Raw genomic sequence first — 24,901 nt, 5'->3', positions numbered from 1 at the left:
GAAGGTGGTGGGTTATAGATCAAACGAGAATGTACTAAATCCTAAATACCATCATGTGTCACTGGCATGTGGATCCTGTCGATGGTTAACACACGTAATTCATTTGTCATCGACACGTAGCGTTTCCATGAGTCATAAACTAAAACGTGTCCAAAGGGATCTTTAAATGAGTTCGTTGCAACATCATGGTTGGTGTGTTGTTGAGCTCCAAGGCACTGATCTTTCATTTGCTATCCGGGCCCCTGTTTCAACCTCCCAATCTCCCATCGCCCAGCTTGTGCCTTGTGGCCACGAGTAAATCACTGAAAAGAACATGCAGAAACTTTGCAAAGTTGCTTCTGTCATTGTATATTATCACACTGCTTTTCTCTATAAAAAAAATATTATCACACTGCTTGCATTTTGACATTGTTTAGCATCTGGCCGGGTTCAGACTTGTTTAGATTCTAGCTGAAGCAGTACGATTGCAATGCATGCAACAGTGTCAGTGCTGTGTGCAGCAGACGCACACGACGAGATCTGGGACGGTTCATGGCCTTTTCGCAGGAGCTCCGGATTTGGGCTGCTCCCAAGAAAAGCCTTTCGTGACATGGTTGGATCAGGGAGGCCTTGACAAATTGTCGCTGCAAGCTTACAAGATAGCAAAAAACAAGAACAAGCTAAAGAACAAGGCAGCGAATTGGATCCATATTACACACATTGAAGGATGTGCTGAAGGTTTCTGTTTGTTTGGTGTTTTACATGATACACCAAGCACGAGCTCATGGTAATTCAGAGCTTTTTCAGGCCAGCACCTGAAACTCGCATGATTCCACATACTACTTTCAGCAATTCGTCCTCGCAAGAACTTTCAGAGTCTGGTCATCTCACTGATAGATAATCTGAGAAAGTTGTAACATCAGCACTCATGATTCGATGCTTCTTCATGAACAGTAGAAAACCACACTAAATCAGCATACGAATTGAAGCCCATCATCAGTAATGATGTTACTGTGGAAGCATGGTATTGTTTCATCTTCTACAGAGATATAACCACCCAAGCATTTTGTCAAAGAAGGCGAAGGGCGGGCATCATTTAAGTGTAATGTCAAATATGACACCTTCAAGATTTGAGATGGTTGTTCTTGTTCCATCAACTTCTTTAACACACATTCCATGTTTTTCAGCTTCCTTGAATACCAGTGCATCCATGCTGGGCATCAGTGACGACCAAATTAGCTTGGTTACAAGAATGCCAAGTATTTTTATATCAACTCACTAATACTGGAAAAAGTAGGGAATTAAACAATCAAAGAATGCACCCTGAGATAGCCCAAGTATTGTTATTATTCTTTTGCTGCTTCTCTCGTAATGTAAGCTTCAGCAACAGTACATTCTGGGCATAACAAACAGTATGCTCAGAGTATGCTACCAATTCTAGCTGTAGTAAATGATAATAAACTACTGCAAGCCGGACTGTAATTCTATTTGCTCATGAATGGCAACTGACAATCATTTTTGCACAAGGGGAATCAACTGTTACTGTTAGGTGCAGAGTATCTCCAGCAAGTGACAACCTGACAAAACAATGGTGGCACGACACTATGTTTGTCTGCAAATTGGCAGTTCTGTTACTACACATGTAACTCCACAGTAAGAATTTTGCTGGAAACCTCTTCTTTTCAGTAAGCATTGGCACTGCATCATAGAGCATGTAACATGTTTTATATTTGGATCCATCGGATCAATGGTTCATATAATGTTACAATTATTTGGAGCTATTGGCATACTTCTAATTACAATCTTTTTTCGGATGTCTACTTCGAATTACGGTCTTCTAGTTTGTTTAATCTGCTATATATTCGAATCCATGGGATAAATGGTTCATGTAATGTCTCAATAATTCAATTATTTGAAGCTATTAGCAATTTTCCAAATTCTAATTACAATCTTTTTTTCTGGATGAGTTAGACATACTTCTAATGACGGTATTCTAGTTTGACTGATCATGTACATCTTTGAGCAGTTTTACCCAAGAGAACTAGCAGTTATCTTATAGACTAAGCTGTTAACTATGCAATAATGGCATTCACCAAACTCAGACATATATGAATTGTTAGATCAAAACTAGCAAACCCATACATTCAGGAATTCGGCGAACTCAAACCTTATTCTTGATGGACAAAATGAAAAGTCCAATTAAAATACAAAATATTAATGTTACACAATAAGCAACTCAATGGTCGGTAATGCATCCTTTGTTTACAATTGCGATTCCTACACTTGCATTGAGTTGGTTTTTCTAAAATGGAACAGCATGATGAACAGAATTTAGCTGCACTTTTTATGTTAAAGTATAGAAACTCTATCTAATCAAATACGCCTTGGACATTAAGATATTAGGTTGAGAAAATACGTACACTTTAGCTCGTGATACATAAGCCAATATGAATCTGCATTTACCATCTTGAATTCGAATAATATTCTCTACGGTATCAAAGAGACAGGAAATACTAGATTGCTGGAAGCTTTCTGCGAGTCAAGGTCCACAAGATGTCACAATTGATGTATGAAATCAGGAATATAAGAAAAATGATCAGAAGTGAAAATAATCACAGTGGCGTAGTTTTGAAGGATATAAATATCAGCTCCGAGAACGAGATCAAATCCAACAGGATGTTTTTTAATGATATTGCTTATATGGTCATAGTTTCCCCACTCTAGCTTCTCAGCTGTCAGGACTGCAACAAAAGTACCAGTAAAGATAAATTTCTGGATAGTTATTTAATCATTCATGAATGTCATAGTAATGGAACACAATAAGCTCAGAGTTAAGGAGAGATAACCTGCATTTGCACATGTCTGCATCTCTATATTTTTATTTATAATCTGCAAAATCATTCTTCAGCATAAATAGATGTGACACTTGAATTGAAGAATAAGGAATGATGCAAGTATAACATGGTTCTTGAATCATTCATGATCTATGAGGTTGTCTACAATTTGAGGATGTAGAAATTGCACAAGATATGGAGGGTGAAAGAATATTTGTTGGCATACAGTGATACAGATAGGAAAACATCCCTGTCTATCATAAACCATATGTATGTATCTACATACATGATCTATGACATTGTCTACAATTTGAGGATATAGAAGCTGCAAAAGATATTGACGCTGAGGGGTCTGTCTATCTATCATAAGCCATATTTATGTATCTACATATACACATTGCTAAAACTAGAAATTTAAAGTTAAACATCATGGGGAAGTCTCAAGATCTTTTGAAGGTTTGAACCTTGCCTCTAGAACTTCGTCATTGTGATCAGTCAAGACAACCTCTTTGCAGAAACGGCTGCACAATATGCCAGTAATGCCTACAACAAGTCACAACATAGTCAGCTTTTGCAAGATCACAAGTTGAAGGGAACATGAACGGGGATTCTCTCACCAACCCCAGATCCTAACTCAATCACTGAACGTCCCTTCACAGTTTCTGGGTGTTCAGATAGGTAATTGTTCATCAGGACTGCACCTGGCCACACTAACTGTCCAGTAAGGTCATAATCAGCTGTACCAATCATTAGAATGTCTGTAAATGGCGCTGCCATGGTAAGGAAACAACAAAATCTGGCGTTTTGTACTGTGAGGTAGAATCGAACTCATGTCCCACACAACTAAAGTAGTGATGTTGAGGCTTAAATAGTACAGAAATATCACGCACTGCAAAGATGGAATGAAATTCAAGTGCAGCACGGCAAAATCTAGCTTTGTGTTGACGCTTGGCTATAAAAGCACGCATGAAGGGATGGAATAAGACATCAGAGTCACCAAGCGACAAAAATATGGAATAGGACCCGTCATTGGATTAATCATGTGCAATGCGGGCCTTTTGGTGTCCTGATGTACTAGAATGACATTGTCTGAGTGGTAGGATTCTCATGAGATAAAGGAAAAGTGGTCCTAAATCACATGATTGTGTAATGAAAACCCAATTTTGCTGTATGAAAGACACAATAAGAAAAAGAATAAAACACATGTCACAACAAATATCACCAAGTGCGACAGGTTCAACCATTTACCTCAGATGTCACAGCATAACAAAGTCATTTTTGGCATACAGCTATTATTATGGTATTAACTTTTGATCAGCACCACTGCCACTACACTAAGTAAAATAAGCTAGCAAGCATGAAGAAAGTATTAGGCTATTAGCATACTACAGACTCCAGTAATAACTGATTCAGCAAATGAAAAAATAAGCATAGACTTTAACACCGAGCACCGCGGCGACTACACAAGCACTGCATTGAACTCGAGCACCGCGGCGAATACATAAGCATTGCAGGATCAAACAGAACAGTTGTAATGAAGACTTCAACACCAAAATGGTAAACATGTTGAGCAGGACAATATTGCGCTCAACAGATTATGGACAGCAGTTCCTGTCCCAAGTAGATTTTCCAGAGCCTGGGCTAGTAGTTACGGGCGATTGGCCTATTAGCAAGAAGTTAAATTTGCCAATTGACCATTGCAACAACTTCACAAATCCATTTTCCAGAACAAAAAAAAAAGATTTTACTACTTTGCAAAAAAGAAGTCTAGGACTGGAGCATGAAGCACTAACTGGAAGCAGCGCGGAGGCAGAGGAGGTGGAGCACTTGGGACCCGAAGGTGAAGGTCGTCATCTCGTAGCTGCCGAAATCGACGAAGCCAGCAACGCAATCAAGACGAAGTCTGTTCTCAGTTCACCAGCACGCACGATAACGCGAAGAACACAAACAAACGGCAGCCACCGACGCGTACCTGCGGTCGACGAAGAAGGACGGATCCAAACAGACGACGTCGTCCTCCTCTTCCCCCAACTCATCTCCTTCCTCCCGCTTCCTCGAGCTGCCGGAGTCCGCCATTGCTCGCCGCACTTCTCCTCCTCGCCGCCGCCGGCTGTAACTGGAATGCAGTCGAGGTCGCGGCGGCGTCCAAACGGACCAAACCTAAACTCGCTCATTGGGCCCATGGGCTCTAAGCACCCACCTAATAGGCCCATGGTCTCAAGGCTCGACCTAATTGGCCTATGGGCTTCACATAGGCTATAATATCCGGTGAGTGTGGGCCGGAAATATATGGGCCCATTCTTCTTCTTTAAACTCGTGGCCCGGACCGGCCCGGCCCGCGAGGAACATTCTAGACGGCCCCAGAGACGCCGAAGCATGCCCTGCGAGGGGCAGGACCGTCATTTACCTGCGCCCGCCGCCACGCCTTAAACCCTAAACCCCACGGCCCAGCGGTGCCGGTGCGGAGGCGGAGGGTGTGGAAAATTCGCGTTTTTTTGCTTGCTCTGCAAGAAGAGGAGGACGGAGGAAGAGAGGCGATGGCGAAGCGTCTGATCCCGTCGCTGAACCGGGTTCTGGTGGAGAAGCTGGTGCAGCCCAAGAAGAGCGCCGGCGGCATCCTCCTCCCGGAGACATCCAAGCAGGTAGCTCGCTCGACCGTTCCATCCCCATCTTGCTACTGCTGCTTGGGGCAGCCTATTGTGTTGAACTTCTGTGGATTTTCCGTGAGGGGTGGTTAGATCATGGTGTTAGGCGAGGTGTTGAGCGCCGTGATGCCGAAGTGGAAATTGAAGCAGGTCGGGCGATTTGGATCGCCTTGGTAGGTTGGGAATAGTTGGCAGCAGCCGAAAAAGGCGTACTTTTTTTCCATGCTTCGTGCCTTCATCCCTCTAATGAAATTAGTTCCGATTGGGCTGTGGTTTGGTGGGGAGGTTCAGATTGCGTTGGTGTAGGTCGCAATCTGTCAGAATAGTAAATTTGATCGACCAAGTAACCATCTGATGTGTTACGATAGAAGATCGCTTTCTATAGTCATGTACAATGTTGAATTAGCATGCTAGATGGCTTGTTGCAGTTTTACACTGTATAGATCCCATTGGTCCTAACAATTGATCCTGCATTGTCTTTGGGGATAGGGTGTGTGTTAAACAGGAGAAACGATTAATGCTAATGTTTGAGATGTAGAATGAATTATTAACTTAACAATGTTTGTCTGAGTGCAGCTGAACTCTGGGAAAGTGGTGGCTGTTGGCCCTGGCGAGCGCGACAGGGAGGGAAAGCTAATCCCTGTTGCTCTGAAGGAAGGTGACACTGTTCTCCTGCCTGAGTACGGTGGAACTGAAGTCAAGCTTGCTGCTGACAAAGAGTATGTGAATCGTGCACCCATCCATTCTTTGTGGATGTAAATCTTGTGCTACACTGCTACCTTTTAGTTTAGTGTTTGCATGATAAAGTGCTACACTTTTACCTTATTGCGTCAGTAATTTCTCAATTGACCACGATAATATCCGAGCTGTTATATACATGGAAAGTTTATGTCTTATAGTCGTATAATAAGCTTGTTGTCTGAAACAATATGGCTGATTTCGTAAAGATGTGTTGAACCGACACAAACCCATGATATGATATGGAATCATAATACCAGATGCTTTACTTTTATTAATGTTGTATTGTTGTAAATGTGTTGCTTCATATTTATGCATTTGTTGTAGACCATTTATGCATTATATACACTACTGATGCTCTAGTGTTTAGCGTGCTCTTTGTAACTGGATCACAAATATTGCATCTTAACTTTTGAGTGGAATCTAGCAACAAAACTTGTTGTGTTTTTATTCATCCAGGATTATGCTCTGTTTTATGACACTATAGCTGTAACTTAATTCATATGAGTTGGCGCTCTAACGTGCTACTTCTGAAATTTCAGGTACCTCCTCTTCAGAGAGCACGACATCTTGGGTACACTTGTGGACTGATTCAGACGATCAGAAAGCACATCACTAGTCGTTCTAATGTGAGGCATACTTAGGATTTGATGCTATGAAGCAAAATCCTTGAGAAAAACTCTATAATTTCGTGATGATGTCATAGAATTTTGTTTTGGAACATCATGAACCGGATAAAATTGTTGTGTGTCTTCTGTTGAGATGCAATTGAGTAAACTTGCGCATTTGAAGTGGTGCCCTTAAATATTTCATTCGGCTCCTATCTCTGGTTGCAACGTTATGTTTTTGCTGGATGGATCGCTTGAGTTTTTTATTATTATTTTTACGAGTAATGTATATTGGATGTTCACTGGATGGATGCCTTGAGTTTACTTCAGTTTATGTTGTGTGTGCACCCGGCTAGTCCATCTTTTGTCTGAAACTTGCCTGTACCTTTTATGTATCCATGTTCAATTTGCGCAGTTCGTCAAATACTGCAGCTGCCACCTTAGTTCTTGATGCATCGTTAGACGTGACCTGTGTATTCAGGGCAATGGAGTGTTGCTCAGAGAGTTGCTAACATGTATGTTCTTCCAAAGTGGGCCCTCATCAAACCTCCACAAAAACGCAAGCGCATCGCTCAAATTGTCAATGGTGTATGCCATGCTCCAGAACTATTTCTCACCACGGTCCCGTACTCCCGTTTTAAGTAGACTCAGCGACCATAAATTCTGAGGAAATTTGAGGTAATCCGACTATTACAAATGCAAATAGTTGAATTAAGCGAGCCTCTTTGGGTGGTAGGATAACACAAGTCGAAAAAAGTAGTTAACCAATAAGGGATGTCTACTGTCTGCACACAAGACAGCTCAAGGATCTAAGTGCCTACGATCAAAGTCTCAACAGCATCAATAGCTTCCAATCAATACATCAGGATCATTGACACCTGCCGATCTTCAATCTCAGTATTCATCATCCGCTCTCATACGCAGTCAGAAACTTTTTAGCAGCATCCAGATTCAGCTCTTTGTAAACCTACATACACACGGAATAATCCCATAGTCTTTAGGATGTTTGAATAGTTATTGGTACTAAATTGATGAAGGGGAGAGGCAAGTCAATACAAGTTTCTCGTGGGCTTCTTCAAATGCCTTGCAGAAGAACTCTGCCTTTGTTGCTCCAATCTGCGATAGAGGGCGACAAAAATATTAAGCCGCCAAAAAAATGTGTTATTGAATTTGAACGATATTTAGCACCGGAGGACTCAAGTGCACCACTCATACAATCCCACCCAAATATATAATCTAACAAAGGTGACAAGTGATAAACAGAAATATGGTATTCAAGTTGTGGTAGTAGTAATACTATTATCAACATCACGTGGTAGACTGATCTAAGTCTTCAAGCAAGGAGCCAAGATACAATGCTAACGCGCAGCAGCAAGGAGCCAAGATACAATGCTAACGCGCAGCTATTTTCCAAATTTCTAAAATGCATTTGTATATTCCTGACCAACCTCAAAATGTAAACTTTTACGACAGCTTTTCTGATATCCATGGAGATTTACTAATGACTAAACTGGTTTTATGCCATCAAAATTTCCCTGGATTGGGAACATACCACTGAATCTTAAAGGTTCAGTTTAATACCACCGGAATGCGGAAAAAATTTAGAAAAATGAAACTCCATGGACTACTTGTAAGTAACAATTCTCTATTTGCATGTATTCACCAAAAAAATGTGGAAAAGAACAGCTTTCCCTTGGCAGCCCAAACCACAAGCTGGTTGAGTTTTGACCGTTGCTAGACCTTCAGTAGCATTTTTCTCAGTGGTGCTGCTCACCTCCCTGTGTGGCTGTGGCTCTACAAGCCTACTGCCTGCCGCCTAGTGTTGCTGTGTAGTGTGTTCAGAACTGATGAATTTTGCTATTTAACCACGCAGTGGCACACATCTCGGCACAATTGTCGATGCAGTGTTGGGCTGTCTCCATGTAGTCGGTGTAGAGAAGAGAACAGGAGCAAGTAGACAATACTAAAGGGGGTAACGAGCATGAAAGAAGAATTGGCAGCTCCATCAACAAAAGACTCAGTTCACAACTTCAGTGGTGGGTAGACCATTAAGGGGTGATACGAAGAAGTGGGCTAGCAGCAGTTAGGATTGATTGAAATAAAACAACATGACAGTTGGGATGGCATAAGGGGACATTAACGAGATGTTAATAGCAAAATGACAAGAGCAGTATTTTCCTAAAGTTTGGGTCATTCTGGTGGTATTAAATTGAACTAACAAGATTCGGAGGTGTTCTTCAAACATGGAAGATCTCAATCACGTGGAGCCAGTTTTTTGTGCCTTGATTTATTCTTTCCAATCTAATAGACCTAAAACTAAAAGGCACATAATATTACACAATGCTCTTTAAAATACTTCATCTTTGCATTGAATTGCTAGCTTACAGATACAAATGCAAAAGGTATTTGTACCTTTTTCTCAGCAGCCATCCTCAATTTCTGCAGAAATAGATCTGTGAAACATGCAAGAAAATCAGTCATTAACATATTAGTATGTCATGGCATACTGGCACATAACATCACTGGGTCTATTCTCTAATTTCTAATTGGAGTGCAGCATAAAAGGAAGTGTTTCCTCTGCCATTACTACTGTGGCAAAGTTGGTGTTCCCCATCATACACTGTTCACTTGGGTCTGGTGGGCAGTAACTTATGGCCTCAATTCATATTAAAAAAGGAAAGGAGCAATAACACTAGAGACTTGTATTTGTCGCTCAGTATTCAACGCTAAATTGCTCACATCTCGATATCATTTTCTTCGTTTTCTATCTCTTGTCTGTCCATAGGACCGCATTGAAGAGCAGTGCTAAACTGCTCGGTCATTTGCATATCTGATCTGCACTAGACTGTGTTAAGCACGTGTTGTTTCCTCATCACCTTGATGGCCATTTTACGGTTGACTTCTCTGTGCTATGGCTTCTATTACTAGCTCAGTAGTCCGTATGGCTGTGTGATTTGAGTGTACATAAGCTTGAAAGCTAAGAAGTTTGAGCTGTGCAAAGGTATATTTTGTGCGTTTCAATTTTTTATTTTTAGTAAATGATGGACTATGTGATTGCAAATCAGTTTGGTAGATTCGCAAAGTAGTGATATACCTACTTCCTATTATTGTTAATTTTCCTATTATAGTGATATACCTACTTCCTATTTGTTGGCTAATAGGGATGCAGGATCACGAAAAACTGCCCATTGGATTCAAGTGAACAGGGATGACCGAGGAACAATGGAATTTGCCTCTATAATGATAATGGCAGAGAATAGGATTCCAGCATAGGGACATAGTGAAACATGGCTATCATATATTTAGCAGTAGTTTTCTGGTCTAGATTTGATAAGATGGATAACAAAATGTTAGCTGACATGCCTTCTGCACCAGCTGAGTTCTTTTTGTTGCCCTTCGTTACCTCCTGTAAGCAATAGCTTCATTAGCAATAATTAACAAGTATAATCAGGTAGCACTCAGATAACTAAATCAAACAGACCTGAGCTCGTGCTTGCTGCGTGGCGCCTCTGCTTGATGTTCCAGGATCAGCCTACATTTGGCAAGAAAGGTTTGGATCAATTCATGATCACAAGGAGGCCTGCAAACAGGAAAACAAAGCACTAACCATATCTATTTCAGTTACTTCTGCAATGGGGTATCTACAGTAAATGTTTATGATTCCATGCCAATTTACTTATATTACTCTGCTAATTGTTTCCGTTGAGCCTGCTTTTCTATTTATATGCATGTGCAGCCCCATCTAATCTCCTCTCAACCACAACCCTCAAATTCAAATAACATCAAACATTCATGGCACTATGGCAGACATGTAGCTCGATAAAGAAAATGGCAACAACTTGTGAATCACTTACTGAAAGTTTGTAAGTAATATTTGGCCACCTACTTCAAGAGGCTAATTATAGCCTACTTACTTAAATGGCAAGGGAAACACAATCACACGGACGGCTATCACTTACCCAAACAAAGACTAATATTAGCCCACTTATCTAGTTATCTTGAGGGGCTAGGAGAAACTGACTAAATTAGAAACCCCCCTTTTAGAAGCATTTCACTGTTGAGTATATACTGTTAAAAAAGTGCCATTTTGGTTTTTCTAGGGCATTGATACACCTGGCTCCAAAAAACTAGACTGTTCAGGGCACAAGGACGGAATTCACTTCTTTTATTTGCTTCACTGCAATATTTCATCAACAGAACTTCTGTTATTGGATGCTAATATGATATCATCTATTATATCCTCTGACCTCAGGCTCCATGGCCCTCTACCACAACTACCTCTGCAAACATCACGGAGATTTCAAAACCCGAAGCTGCAATTCGCCTAGTGCGCAGCTGCTAATTGCGTGTTGCAAGAGGAAAAACAAGTCACCAGAATCAACAGCGAGGTAGATAGATTACGCTACCCCTAAATTCCCAATCTAGTGCCACCATCCAAGCACCCCACCACGAGCAAAAACCCCAAACGACGGATGCCAAAATCGCGACCTCAGAGGTCCCCAACTCAGAACCCTTAACCCCGCGACCCGGGATCCCGTACAGCGCCACAGGCACAGTGATTCCACCCCACCACCCCCCCCCCCCCCCGCCCAATGTCCCCCGCAAAGGAGAAGGTAGGAGGAGTAGGTGGATTACGCAGTAGTCGCGGGACCTGACGACGGGGAAGAGATCGAGCATGCGGCGGAACTCCTGCTCGTCCATGGGCGCGTGACGTCTCCGCCGCTCGCCGACGACGTGCTCCGCGAATCGCAAACCGCGCCGGGGTGGATGCGAACGCGGGTTGGCCCCGAGCTCGACGGAAGGAAGGAAGAGGAGCTCACGGCTCGAGAAGAGAATGGGCCGGGCCACGTTGCCGTAATGGGCCGGAATCTAATTGTGCGTCCAGCCCAACGATAGCCCATCAGGATTTGAGATAGAATACTTTGTGGGCTGCCAGCCCGTGGGCCGGGCTATGCCATGAGGTTTCTTACGGCGCTCCTGACTCCCGAAACTAATAAACGGCTTCTAATGTTTAAGCGAAGAAAGAAGAAGCTAGTGTCTTTAAAAAAAGTTGGGCATAAAATCTGGTGGAAAGAAATAGCTACGAAAGGTATTAGAGTTTGAGCACATAATTTAAGAGATGAGATATAGATAAAATAAAACAATGTATTTGGGTGAATATAATTTTTATGAGTAATGTCTAAATATCGGCATCACTAATAGACACTAAGTATTATGAGAGTTTATATTTATACTAATATCTAAATGATGTGAAAAATTAAGATATTTCTTATATTGGGAGTGACCTTAGTGTAGGTACTTTAGTGTCGTTTAATAGGCCATTTTATGTATTAACATATAATTTTGAAACGATTTAACGAACAACCTCTACTGTAAATTGTCTTTTTAACTGTCTCATAGTAATTCTATAGCCTCTTAAATTGTACATGAAACAAATAAATATTATAAGTTGTATGGCAATGATAACTTCTTCAATGACGAGTAGTCTAATAGCTCTAAGTTATAGTTTACGAGACGGTTGCTTCGCGAAACAACACTCTTTCTCTCGCATGCCCCCTCTCTTCTACATCATCTAAAATAGTACATAATATTACACGAAACGACCTATAAAATTAATACTTACCCTTACGAAGTTGATTGATCCGATCCTTAGAACAGCATATGTCATGACGTGCTCCGCATCTTCTTCGTGCTAGCTCAACCTACATATTTTTATTTTTTTTTTGCAATAAAACGCTGTATTTTTCTTCCTTTTTGCGAAGATTTTTTTTTCGTTCTTCACACAAGTGCAAACAGTTGACTCTCTGCTTCATACAGCTACGCGGTTCTTCACCGGCTCGCCAACTTCCAATCAGTTCTATCTTCACGCTGACCATTCAACTGCCAAACCTTTTAGTTGTACTTTATTATCACAAAACCCTACACACGGGTTGACGAAATGCGATGTCGATATTTCACCATATCCTGATTCTAAAATCATATGTTACGTCACTGTGCCGGTATATATGGAGCTAAAGAGATAATTAGCATATATATAAATATCAGGTAAAAAAAGAGGAACAGCTAAGCTAGCTCATATATCCTTGTGGACTTACCTCTTCCCCTAAACACACACGTTGTTACTAACTGCCTCTCGATCATTTCTCGTCGACCATCCCCGTTGCCATCCTATCTGAACCGCATCATTCGCCAAGAACTAGACCGGGTTATATAGAGCCTCCAAGCCGAGAGAGCTAGCACTTGATCGCAGCTTGTTACGCTCGTGCGTTCTGCACAACTGCACATCCTTGTTCTAGCATAGCGAAGGCGCTGCTGCTGCCTCTGCTCGTCGCCATGGCCTTGATGGTGGCCGCCGCGTCCACGCCTGCTGTGCTAGTGCATGGAGCGAACCTCAACAGATGCTACAACCGTTTCTTCAGCTTTGGCGACACAGTCATCGACACTGGTAACTTCATCTACTACTCCACCGTGCTAGGACCCATCGTCCGGTCGCCCTACGGTGAGACCTTCTTCCACCGCCGCACTGGGCAATGGTCCGACGACTGCCTCATCGTCGACTTCATCGGTACGTGTCGCCACACGTACATACATGCGCGTCGCTACATGTGTGCATATACTCACATGTGCGTATGCCACTGCAGTAGAGAGGCTAGGGTTCATGTACTGTCTGCTGTACTTGGACGAGAAGACGAAAAGGACTTCCGGTACGGCGCTAACTTAGCGGTGGCGAGAGGTACGGCGTTGAGCCAGCTCTTGTTAAAAAAGAAGCACCTCAGCGTCGACGGGATCACACCCTACTCCCTTGGCATGCAGATCTGTTGGTTTCGTAAAGTGCTTGCCATGCTTGGCTGTCACGGCCTAAAGATCTGAATTTAGACATTAAGCATGTATTAGTATTATGGTATCTTTTAAATCATGTTTTGAGTATTTTAAAATGTTTCGAGAATGGATATCTTTAGTTTATGCATATTTTTCATCATGTATGTGTTCGAGGTTTCCTAATTATCTTCGAGACTCTTTAGGAAAACTCAAATACGTTGGTGAGAAAGAAGAAAGTAAAGAGGAGAACTTAGAAAAATAATTCAGCAAAAAGATTGCCCTTACGACCTGACAAGGGTAGCCCACGGTCTGACTGCCAGAGACATGCAGAACCCCAAAGCCTCTGTCTTGGGGTGGTCTGACCACCCGAGCTCGCGGTCTGACCACCACTACTTAGAACCGCCACTTAAAGCCATCGCTAAAATCTTATCTGCTCAACCACCCCCCATTCGTTCTTCCCCACCATGAAAGAGAGAAAGAAGAGAGAGAAGGAGGAGAAGAGAAGAGATCCACCACCACCACCACCTTGAGCTCATCGGAGATCGGAGATCAAAAGAGGACATCGTCCACGAGTCCCCTATGTTATTTGTAGCATCTAAGCTCCTAGATAAGTAGTAAGTGTTTTGATGATTAATGATAATCGTATCATTATGACTAATGCGTATGTTTTGAAGGAAATCAATTTTTTTAGTTCACAATGATTGAATGGGTTTTCTTGGTCCCTCATGGAATTCTATTGGTCGATCAAAGGATATTTGAGTCAAGATTAAGGATCTTCTAGTTCTAAGTGTTACAAAGTGATAAAGGACACTTAGAGTAGACACTCTAAGTGTTACAAAGTGATAAAGGACACTTAGAGTAGACACATGTCTCTTTTTTGTTTTTTTGACCGTACTATAAAAGGGGGCTAAGTGTTGTAACTTGACCTAGTTGAGTCTAGACATAGTTGAATGCACACTTACGAAAATATAGCACTATGTAGTTCATAGAAGCCCATGAGTGAGAAGTTAGAACTCAAAGTCGATTGAATTAGACGAGTTCCAGAAAATTTGTTCTCACCGGATTGTCTGGTGCAAGAAGGTTTAAACTCACCGGACTATTTTCCCTCTATATGAAGGTTTCAAATGACCTCACCAGATTATCCGATGATTGAAGGAATTTTTGCACCGGGGCATTTTACAGAAGAGTCATTCTTCAGAGAAATTTGAAGTTACATGCACCGGATTATCCGGTGATCAGAATGACGCATACACCGGACTATTTAATAGAAGGACTGTTTTTCGAAGAAAATCTGAGTTGAACTGACCGAATTGTCCGGTGACATAAGAGAGTTATCACCAGACCATTTAACAGTGACTTAATATTTTTGGAGGAAATAAATTATAAGTCACCAAATTATCTGGTGATACTATGTGAAGGAACACCAGAGCATTTTGCAACGGCTACTGACAGATGGCAGATAACATATGAAGAAAAGTAGTCTCACCGGATTGTCTGGTGCTGACAGAGGCGTGTGCACCGGACCATCCGGTGTTCATAGAAAATGTGAGTGGTTGGGTAACGATCAGATTTGGACCTCTAGCCTATATATACCCCTTCACTTGACTTCATACGTCTCTCTTGCAACCCAGAAGCATTTATACACCGTTGGTATCATTTAGAAGCAAGGGAGAGTACTTAAGGTGATTTGCAAGTTCTTAATTGAAGATTAATGATTTCATTAGTGCTTCAAGAGTAGCAAGTATGCATCTAGCTGTTGTTTAGGCTTGATAGGGATCAAGTGAATCAGTTAGCTTGTTACTTTTAGTGGTTAGCAACACCTAGCCGGTCGTGGAGATTGAAGGTGTTCTCGGTGAGCTCTTGGAGGTCTTATGGGAGCCCCGGGAAGCTCATGTACTTGGTTTGATGTTCACCAATCCGAAGATAGAGAAGTGGCAATCACTAGTGAGCACTTGAGTCTTGGTGATTCAAGGGGGAGCGACATCCTTGTGTGGATGCTCCAATAAGGATTAGTGGAGAGTGCTAACTCTTCGATACCTCAGGAAAAACTCAGTGTCCCCTTTTCCTACTCTTATTACATTCGGCATTTCCTTCATGTAAGTTTTAATTCCGCACTTTACTTATATTCTATATGCTTGCATGTTTGCACTTATCATTTTAGCTTGCTAGGTCGTCTAGTTGCTTTTATTCATTCTAGTCTAAGATTGCTCTTTGTTCTAGAATTCGGTAGTTGGTTTAAGTTTTTATTAGTGCCCTATTCATCCCCCCACCTCACCGGATAGTCTGGTACTCAATATGTAGTACACACCGTCAATATGTAGTACACACCGGAATATTTCCAAATTAAAGGAAGGAAGAGAAGAAGTCAAACGTTGGATGGTTCGGTGATCAATGTTGTGTGCACCGAAGGCCTACACCAGATTATTTCTTGCAGAGGTATTTCCAGAGTTGAAGAGTGAAGATCAAGACACCGGATGGTTCGGTGATCAATGATGTGTGCACCATAGGCTTACACCAGAGTATTTTATATAGAGAAGCGTGAAGTGGCTTGATCAGGCTCAAGACAACACGTCGGCTAGTCTGGCGATAGAATTAAAGGTATACTCGAATGTCCAGTGTTCACTGAGACTTTGAGTAGAGTTCAAATGGCTAGTTTTTGAGGTTGTACTCACCAGACTATCCGGTGTTAATACTACTATTCTTAATAATTTTTCTGAGTCGTTGAGAAAACAGCTAGTTGACGGGTTTGAGGCTATAAATACCCCTCCACTCAACCATTTGAGGTTGTTAGAGTCCAGAGAAACTTAAATACACTTGAGAAAATATTCAAGCCACCATAATGCTTAATGTGATCATCCAAGACAATTAAACACACGATTAGTAAGTGATTAGTATTTATAGGACTAGAGAGAATGTTGCTAGGTGATTGCTGCCTAGAGAGTGGATTAAGGAGTGATCTTGGCTTGTATCAGGTGGTACACCAGCGTCTTGAAGTCTTGGTAACTTACTGCCAACTTAAGTCAAAGTTTTTTAAGCTTGTTGACCCTCCGACTTAGTGTGTAATAGCGGCAAGACACGTGTACAAGGACACAGAGACCCTTGCTTTAGTGCCTTAAGCTCCGAAGTGATCATGGTGGCAAGTGACCGAAAGAGATACTTGTGGTGAGACCTTGTCTTAGTGGTTTGTTGGCTCAACCTATTTGAGATCTTGGTGGCTCAAGGGTTATGATCGGGTGTCAACCGGGAACATATCCTTGGTAGAGCTCTAACATGGACTAGTAGTGATATTCATATCATTGATACCATAAGATAAAAAAAATTTGTGCTGAGTTTGCTCTCTTTACCTTATTTATATTTTCGTATTTACATTTTTACAATTTACCTTCTAGATATGTTATAATTTCTTTTGAACAGTAGAGTAGATACACTAGATATACCTAGAACACATTTAGATAGAAATTGATATATATTTATCTTGTGTAGTTTTTGGAGTCGAATAGATTTTAAATGTCCTAATTAATTATTTTTAAGACGTCACCGATCCCTATACTTATTTAAATGGTGCGAACCTCTACAATCTTGCGGAAACGATAAATTTCTCTTATGAAATTCTTGTGAACTTCGTACGCTCCGAGAAATACTTATGCCCTATGCATTTACGGACGATCTCAATTGTCTATTTATCTCATTTAATACTTATCAATCTATTAATTATTATACGTATCTTATAATTTTTTTATTTATATTAATATGAATATCAAAATAAATGAATGATTGTGGTAAATATGTGTCCGCATGCGATTTTTTTCCACCCCCAAACATGCTGTAACAGGCCTTTGATATGCGCAGTACGTTGATGGCATTGATGCTACATCGATCAACACACACAACATAGTACCTTTCCTGTCGCGGACTTAACTAAGAATTAACCAGATTGGGATATATCCTAGGCCGCGATCATTTCTTTTTTCGGTAGATTGTGCTTAAGGACGCAAACAAGACGCACGCATCCACGCGTTCATGGAGTGATTTCGACCGGAGGCTAGATAGCTACATCCACTGCACACCGATGTTCCAGTTCACTGTCTGCTCGCCGCTGTACGTGACTAGCAAAGCAAGTTTGTGCTAGGTCCCTGCAGGTAAATCACATATGTAATTACCATGCCTTGTCACTGTGCAGATCGAAGGGAGATCATGGCGAGCTCCCCTGTTCTGGTCGGAGGGATCGGCGCCAACGACTATAACCACTCCTTCTTCGAAAACAAGATGCTCGGTTTCGTCCGCCCCCGGTTCTCCATGTCATCCGATCCATCGGAATGTCCCATGAGGCGCTGCTCCAGTTTGGCGCTAAGACATTGTACGTGTCAGGCTTCTTCTCGTTGAGCTGCGTCCCGCGCTACCTCTTCCGCGACAGCATCCCTGGCGACTACGATCCGGCCATCAGCTGCCTCCTGTGGCTCAACGACCTCATCGCCTACACAACACCCTCCTCAAGGCGAAGCTCGGCGTCCTCCATCGTGAACACCCGGGCGTCTCCATCGTCCACTTGGACTGCTACGACGAGGTCGACCTCAGTATCGTCGCCTCCTCCGGCGCAAAATGGGTTTAGCAAGGGGACATCCCTAGATGCATGCTGCGGCGGCGCCGGGCTGCACAACACCAACTTCACCGTGCACTGCGCAGAGTAAGGCACAGTGCAGTGCCCCGACCCGTCCAGGTACATGTCGTGGGACGGGCTGCACATGACCGAGGCGGTGTACCGGATCATGGCCCGTGGGGTGCTCGACGACCCTTTCCAGATTCCTCCCCTCATGTCCAGATGCAAGAACTAGAGGGCACGTCAAATGCCCTTTTATATATATAGAGAGAGAGGGGGGGGGGGGGGAGAGCGTGAGGTGTCGAATGTCAATGAGTAATCCACCGTCCAGTCAAAAAATAAATTGTGTTTTAGAATAATGAAACTAAAGAATGATAACTTTGCTTATTTTTATTTTTGCACATATTTTAGTTTGTTTATGATAAATGATACGATGGAAGACCTGAGTGTTAGCTCAGTTGATTGAGTCTTTAATAGAGGTAGGAGCTGGCTAGCCAGGGTTCGAATCTCGGCTCTCACACTTTCTCGTAAGCCTTGGACGTATTCTACTTCCTTTGTACTTTCTGTGATTGGGAGTAGTTGATTAATTCATTGGATACTTTTCCTGCACTGCAGTCATACAATGACTCGATCTTGGATTGAAACTGAAACAGCGCACTGCACTGCAGACACCTGAAACGTAAAACTTCAAGTCTGGAGTCTGGACCGGAAACTTACCCGCCGTCCTCCTCTGGAAAGCCAGGTCTCTCTGCAGCTTCAGCTCTGCGCCTGTAAACATCCGCATCACGGCCATGGGTTTTCCTTGCAGAGAGCAGATCAGATGCAGCTTGCCCCTGCTGCCCATCTTGTCTTCCATTTGTTGCAGAGAAGATAAGAACGTAGAGATATAAAGTACAAGCTTTCAAGCTTCAACTACCCCCATCTCGTATGAATCGGCAAAAAAAAAAAAAAAACACCTTGCTTTATCGCTTTTGACTCTGTTACAATGCATCTCACTGCGGTTCGCTGAACCTTGGTCCTTCCGATCACTAAGGTTCTCACACAGATAGATGCATCAGGGAGGGTTTTGAGAGAGAGTTTTTGTTCATATTCTGCTTCATCTTGCGCTGCAGATTCATCGGTGTGTACGTAACTATGAAATTTGACTCCAATTTTAGCACATCGGCTTAACTAATACTTCCACGCTTTCGTCTTAGAGTATCGATACTACTGCCACTACTACTACAACTCATCAAATGGTGAAATTGTGTACCTTTATTCAGGTTGTGCTCGCAACCAGTACGCATTTTTTTTTTTGAAATGCATCATATGGGCGATTATATTAGAAGGAGAAAAAAAATAGCATCAAGATGCCAACAGTTAAGCTTACAGTCCAGTAGGCCAGGCCCAAAGCCGAAAAGGAGAAAAAAAAATACACAGATGGAAAAAAAACGATGCACAGATGGAAAATTACATAGTCAGTTTAAGAATCTTCCCGACTGTCTCTGAGAGTTATTAGTGCATGAGCACATGTATCTTAAGTCATCGCTTCCTCTTGTATACTGCGTAAAAGCACGTCTTTCGTGAGTTTATCACTTAAAAAATCCGACAATTACGTTATTTTCATCACTCCCAAAAGATCAAAATTATCAGTCTTGACACCTTTTTTTGAGATCGTGTCTGGGAGGTCTTATCTTTTCACCAAGCTTCGATGGAGTCCGTGTTGATCCATGAGGTTGGGTGCAAAGAAGATAGATACAACCACCCTGCTATGCGTGTTCAAAGGTTTTTGGTGGCCAGACACTCAATCAATAGGTACACTAAAATCTCAAAGTTGCGAATATACATTGGGTAGAAATATTGATTACTACATTACCGTAGTTACGAATGTTAGGCTGTCCATACTCGGTCCTGGATAGGGAGCCATGCAAAAAATTTGCATTTTGATAGCGCCTAAGCCTTTCAGATTATTTTCCTGTAAACTATGTTTGGTAAATTCGTGAACTAAGCCTTGTCCGCCGATTTAGCTATATATGTTCTATGAGTCGTTAGGTGATTGTGTCCTCCATTGTTCTAAATGGACGGTGCTAATCCTCTCCCGCAGATTTACAAATTCCATATTTATCGGCACAATCGTGTTGAAGGTCACATACAATTACTATCCTATAAAGCATTGGCGACAATCCTATTCTTTCGGATAGAATGTGAGTACAGTGTTGGCACTATGTCTTTTGATGCCTCGCCATCTAGACACCGAGAGCACCAAAACAGTGTTTTCCTGCCGGTATCAAGCATGATCATGGTGCATGAGTGGAAGAGAGCCCTGTCTTCCTTGTCGCATGGCAGGGGTAACCTATCATTACGCATTTTCTGTTTTTCGGTTACGCGCATGTCTTTTGCGTGTTCTCCTGAAAAAAAAAAGAAGGATAGGAAGAAGAGAAAATAGCACCTGAATCACACGCCAAACCACTCGGCTAAAACTCATTAGCTCCTCCACAAATGGAATCCATGAATGCAGCAGTGACGCCGAGTTATGGTGCACCAGCCGGAATTCGATCGTCCAGTCTCCAACTTCCCCGTCCTATAAATGGATGTGCAATTACGCAGGAGATACCAATCGCGCTCCAGTCACCCCTTGGCATCCTCTTGCTTCAGACCATCGATGGCGATGTCTTCTCGCGTTCTCATCGTGATGCATCTCCTTGTCGCCGCCTGTGCGGTCCTCGGCAGCAGTTCAGAGGAACCGCGGCGCGGTGGCTGCTTCACCGGGCTCTTCAGCTTCGGCGACTCCATCACTGACAACGGCAACTGGCTGCGCTACGCGCGGTCGCCGGGCGCCGTCTCCAGGCCGCCGTACGGGGAGACCTTCTTCCGCCGCCCCAACGGTCGCTTCTGCGACGGCAGGATAATCATCGACCACGTCGGTGCGGCGCGCGCCATGCTCTCGTCACTCGCCTCATCTTTTCAGCTGACGACCACACTCGGCTGGCGAGCTATCAGCTACGTGCTTTCAGTAACACAAATGATGTGCCCTGTGTATCGTGCAGCTGACGCATTGGGGATACCGTTTCTGACGCCCTACCTCGCCGGCAACTCGAGCGAGGACTACGCGCATGGCGCCAACTTCGCCGTCGGCGGCGCGACGGCGCTTGGCCACGAGTACTTCAGAGGGAAGAACCTCGACGTTCGTTTTACACCCTACTCCCTGCGGTGGCAGATGAGTTGGCTCAAGGAAGTACTTCGCATGCTTTCTTCAGAACAAGGTGATCACGCTTTACTCCTACAGTCTGAATACTCTACACTCCTGCAATCCGCACAAACAAGAAATACCTGCATGAACTGTATGAACCAACATAAATCGGATCAAAAAATCTTTGGAAGAAACTTTTTGAAATGCTTGCTGCAAATTAGCCACACTAGTCCATCAACCCATCCATCTGCACAGACTAGAAATATTTTTAGAAAATACATAGATAATAGAACTTTGTGAAATATCTATAATTTAGGATTTAGAGGTGACTGATATATGTATATTGACCATGTTTTCTTATTGTATTCCTCTACTGATTCAGAGCCCTACGCAAAGTTATTGTTTGATATTCGTTAATACGTGCGTGGCCATCCATTGTATAATATTTCCTTTCTTTCATAGTTTATCTTCAGACTCCATAATATAATTTGAGAGGGACCTAAATTAATGTTTATGTGAAAAGCATATGGAATGTTGCAAAGCAACATCACTTTGGGTTAATTTTGTTATATTGGTAGACATGAGAAATTTAGAAGCAGATTTTTTGGTTCTTTTGATTAGTTTTTCATAATTACAGAGGTGAGTAATTTAGAAGCAAGAATTGGGGTATTTTGAGTTAATTTTTTCATAATGGTATAGGCGTGTAATTTAAAAGCATGTATTAGAGGTACTTTGGGTTGATTTTTTTCATAATGTCAAGAGTGAGTAATTTTGAAACATGTTACATTCAATGGCTCTTGTTGTCAATGATAATTATACTCCACCAAATTGATGGTCCGATGTTCTATTTTTTATGAGAATTTTTAGAATTTATCTATTTTTTAGCGTGTCTCCTACGAGAATTAACGTAGAGGCACTAAAAGGAATTTCTAAAATTTCTCTATTTTTTTAGCACGTCTTATTCTACATGAAGGCTTAAAAAGAGTCTCTAATTAGTAATAGTAAGATTGGTGCGTCCAATCAGCACCGGATGCTGCTTTTCACATGTCTGAATTCTAAACAACAGACTCCCGTATCTAGTAGTACCTATTTCCGATCTGAATTCCTGACTCGTGCAACTGCAATTCGCCCTCTGTTTTCTTGCAGGATGGAGTGATCTGATGGAGAGCTCGCTGTTCCTCGTCGGGGAGATCGGTGGAAACGACTATAACCAGGCCTTGTTCCAGGGCAGGTCCGTCGATGAGGTCAGGACCTACGTCCCCGACGTCGTTGCCGGCATCAGTGCTTCTCTCGTCGTGCGTCCTAACTCCTAACCCCTACAGCATACACAAAATTTTCTCACACCCATCAAATAGTATCAGTCTATATCATCCATTGATTCATGTCTCCATCAATTTGCAGGAACTGATCGGGCTAGGTGCCAAGACCGTAGTGGTGCCCGGGAACTTCCCAATCGGGTGCAACCCGGGGTACCTGACCAAGTTCCAGACCAACGACACGGCACAGTACGACTCCATGGGCTGCCTGAAGTGGCCGAACGGCCTCACCCAGCTCCACAACCGCGCTCTCAAGGCGGAGCTGGCCGAGCTCGGCCGGCGGCACCCCGGGGTTGCTGTCGTCTACGCCGACTACTACGCCGCCGCCATGGACCTCACCGCCGACCCTCGCAAGCACGGTGGTTTCCTCGTGCATGCATTCGTTGAGTTCTTGCTTATTTGTGCACATGCATGTGCATTCACCTTAAAACGTCTCGTGACGGATGAAACTGTACGTATTGTTTCCCGCGTTCCGGCAGGGTTTGACGGCAAACCGCTGGTGTCGTGCTGCGGCGGCGGGGGCCCGTACAACGCCAACCCGACGGTGCACTGCGGCATGAGGACGTCGACGACTTGCCACGACCCGTACGAGGCGGTGTCGTGGGACGGGTTCCACTTCACGGACCACGCTTACAAGGTCATCGCCAACGGCGTGCTGCGAGGGCCGTACGCCATGCCGCCCATTCTGGCGAAATGCAGGCGCCGCCGCCGGTGACCGTGGCGCCTCACCTATAGTTTAGCATAACTGGCGTGTGATACACCGTGGCCACAATCATGGCTATAATCACCGATCAATTCGTACGAATGATTTGCATTAACCGATCGAACGGTCCTCTACTTCTTGCCCGGATGCAGTATCCCGTGCCCGGCCATAACCCGGTACATCGCCTTGGTATTCTGCAGCCCGTCCCACGACACTACCTGGACGGGGTCGATCGGGGGGCTGCACGGCGCCCGGCTCAGTGCAGCGCACGGTAAAGTTGACGGTCGTCTAGGGCTATGGGAAAGAAATTCTATAAGATCCGATCTTACATAAAGTCCCTATCTTGTGCATTCTATGTGTCCTCTCTTTATTCTCAGTTACACGTGTCAGCCGTTGAATCAGAGAAGTACGGTATGAATTAGGGTCCCGTGGAGATCTTTAAATGAACGGTCTTATAGAATTTCCATCAAACCCGTACCACGCCGTGGCGGAGATGACATTGAAGACCTCATCGTGGTTATCAACATAGACAATGGAGACGCTCAGGTGGTCGCGGCGGAGGGCGTTGAGCTTTGCCTTGAAGAGGTTGTTGTGGAAGGGTGGTTGAGCCACCGAAATCAGCCGGTGGCTGGGTTGTAGTCGCCAGGGTTGCCGCCGCAAAAGAAGATGCAAAATATCATTAGAATGACCATCGAAGGGCATAAGAATGCAATCCTCACTTGGAAAGCAGGATATGGAATGCTTTCGGCCACACGTTCTTGATCCCATGTGCATACCTAGCAAGGGATATTATTATACATATGCATGCCCAAGCATTTTTACAAAATACTCACAATTTGAGAAAATAACAGCTTAAAAAATAATTTGGCTCGTAACTCAAATCATTTCAACTAATTTCATACAACTACCGATTCCCTGATTCACTCAATTGACTCCAATAAGCCATCCTCTCACGTACCATATAACAAAAATAAATCATGACTCATGCATCCTTTGTAAAGAGAAAGAGAAACCATGCCTCAAAATGCTACATACTCTGTCCGTTTAAGCAAGTGTCACAGAACAAGCTATGTGGTCACAAAAGTAAAGAGCAGCAAACACCTAGCAAGAAATTAGCAAACTTGTACTTAAGGTGGAACCAACTCACATTAGGAACATTGAGTGTCTAAAGCTAAGTTCGATATTTTTAAGTGATGTTTCTACACCAAATATATCTGAGATGAAAAGAGATTGATACCTTAATATATGTTAAGGATGCAACGACGAACCCATGTTATAAGTTTTGGTATGGGATTACGCGCGCTCTAGTTATTTTGAGACATTGGTATCATCTTATGAATTATTATTTGGGTTGCTGTGAATTTTTAGAAAAAAAATAAGGATAGAATGAGACCTTTTACTATAGGAGCATTTGTAAATACCTCTCTGATTTTTTACTTTTTTAAGGATGACACTCGAATAACAGTTTTAATGGTATTTTTGTAATTTTTTAG

The 24,901-nt window shown here is 42.9% G+C and overlaps 4 protein-coding genes and 1 pseudogene across 7 annotated transcripts; 3 read left to right on the top strand and 2 right to left on the bottom strand.

Annotated features, from left to right (window-relative positions):
• Window positions 1-660: 660 nt before the first annotated feature.
• On the bottom strand, window positions 661-4,969 carry LOC133893376 (uncharacterized). 4 transcript variants are annotated; one of them, XM_062334379.1, is made up of 8 exons: window positions 4,786-4,969; window positions 4,607-4,674; window positions 3,431-3,550; window positions 3,283-3,356; window positions 2,826-2,868; window positions 2,619-2,720; window positions 2,400-2,508; window positions 661-1,192 (listed from the first exon to the last, which is right to left on the bottom strand). In XM_062334379.1, the coding sequence occupies exons 1-8, from the start codon at window positions 4,887-4,889 to the stop codon at window positions 1,072-1,074; spliced, it is 741 nt and encodes a 246-aa protein (XP_062190363.1). In that variant the 5' UTR covers window positions 4,890-4,969; the 3' UTR covers window positions 661-1,071. The 4 variants fall into 4 exon arrangements, with proteins under 4 accessions (XP_062190363.1, XP_062190364.1, XP_062190365.1 ...); XM_062334380.1 differs by having other exon boundaries at window positions 3,431-3,523; XM_062334381.1 differs by having other exon boundaries at window positions 3,431-3,514.
• Window positions 4,970-5,252: 283 nt separating this feature from the next.
• LOC133892791 (10 kDa chaperonin, mitochondrial-like) lies at window positions 5,253-7,017 on the top strand. Its single transcript, XM_062333740.1, has 3 exons — window positions 5,253-5,455; window positions 6,035-6,177; window positions 6,739-7,017. Exons 1-3 carry the CDS (start codon window positions 5,351-5,353, stop codon window positions 6,785-6,787), a joined length of 297 nt encoding a protein of 98 aa, XP_062189724.1. The 5' UTR covers window positions 5,253-5,350; the 3' UTR covers window positions 6,788-7,017.
• A 439-nt stretch (window positions 7,018-7,456) lies between these two features.
• On the bottom strand, window positions 7,457-11,605 carry LOC133892790 (uncharacterized). The gene is made up of 6 exons (XM_062333739.1): window positions 11,440-11,605; window positions 10,286-10,336; window positions 10,168-10,210; window positions 9,217-9,257; window positions 7,861-7,920; window positions 7,457-7,771 (listed from the first exon to the last, which is right to left on the bottom strand). Exons 1-6 carry the CDS (start codon window positions 11,503-11,505, stop codon window positions 7,709-7,711), a joined length of 324 nt encoding a protein of 107 aa, XP_062189723.1. The 5' UTR covers window positions 11,506-11,605; the 3' UTR covers window positions 7,457-7,708.
• Window positions 11,606-12,887: 1,282 nt separating this feature from the next.
• On the top strand, window positions 12,888-18,455 carry LOC133892986 (GDSL esterase/lipase At1g28600-like; annotated as a pseudogene).
• A 2,406-nt stretch (window positions 18,456-20,861) lies between these two features.
• Window positions 20,862-23,420, top strand: LOC133892984 (GDSL esterase/lipase At1g28570-like). The gene is made up of 3 exons (XM_062333969.1): window positions 20,862-21,462; window positions 22,536-22,684; window positions 22,791-23,420. The coding sequence occupies exons 1-3, from the start codon at window positions 20,862-20,864 to the stop codon at window positions 23,418-23,420; spliced, it is 1,380 nt and encodes a 459-aa protein (XP_062189953.1).
• The last annotated feature ends 1,481 nt before the right edge of the window (window positions 23,421-24,901 follow it).

Source organism: Phragmites australis, chromosome 15, assembly GCF_958298935.1.
Source record: "Phragmites australis chromosome 15, lpPhrAust1.1, whole genome shotgun sequence".
NCBI lineage: Eukaryota > Viridiplantae > Streptophyta > Magnoliopsida > Poales > Poaceae > Phragmites > Phragmites australis.
Note: the sequence above shows the minus strand (reverse complement) of the source record. Positions and strands in the feature narration are given on the sequence as shown.

Excerpts from the sequence above, each read along its gene's own strand:
- LOC133892790 (XM_062333739.1), bottom strand. The coding sequence starts at position 11,505 with ATGGACGAGCAGGAGTTCCGCCGCATGCTCGATCTCTTCCCCGTCGTC. Across the intron at positions 7,921-9,216 it reads GGATGGCTGCTGAGAAAAAG|ATTGGAGCAACAAAGGCAGA; the intron begins GTACAAATACCT and ends CCTCTATCGCAG. Across the intron at positions 7,772-7,860 it reads AAGAAGCCCACGAGAAACTT|GTTTACAAAGAGCTGAATCT; the intron begins GTATTGACTTGC and ends GTGTGTATGTAG.
- LOC133892791 (XM_062333740.1), top strand. The coding sequence starts at position 5,351 with ATGGCGAAGCGTCTGATCCCGTCGCTGAACCGGGTTCTGGTGGAGAAG. Across the intron at positions 5,456-6,034 it reads TCCCGGAGACATCCAAGCAG|CTGAACTCTGGGAAAGTGGT; the intron begins GTAGCTCGCTCG and ends GTCTGAGTGCAG. Across the intron at positions 6,178-6,738 it reads AAGCTTGCTGCTGACAAAGA|GTACCTCCTCTTCAGAGAGC; the intron begins GTATGTGAATCG and ends CTGAAATTTCAG.
- LOC133893376 (XM_062334379.1), bottom strand. The coding sequence starts at position 4,889 with ATGGCGGACTCCGGCAGCTCGAGGAAGCGGGAGGAAGGAGATGAGTTG. Across the intron at positions 3,551-4,606 it reads CTGCCTCCGCGCTGCTTCCA|CTGATTATGACCTTACTGGA; the intron begins GTTAGTGCTTCA and ends TGATTGGTACAG. Across the intron at positions 2,869-3,282 it reads ACAATGACGAAGTTCTAGAG|ATTATAAATAAAAATATAGA; the intron begins GCAAGGTTCAAA and ends ATGATTTTGCAG.
- LOC133892984 (XM_062333969.1), top strand. The coding sequence starts at position 20,862 with ATGGCGATGTCTTCTCGCGTTCTCATCGTGATGCATCTCCTTGTCGCC. Across the intron at positions 21,463-22,535 it reads CATGCTTTCTTCAGAACAAG|GATGGAGTGATCTGATGGAG; the intron begins GTGATCACGCTT and ends GTTTTCTTGCAG. Across the intron at positions 22,685-22,790 it reads GCATCAGTGCTTCTCTCGTC|GAACTGATCGGGCTAGGTGC; the intron begins GTGCGTCCTAAC and ends ATCAATTTGCAG.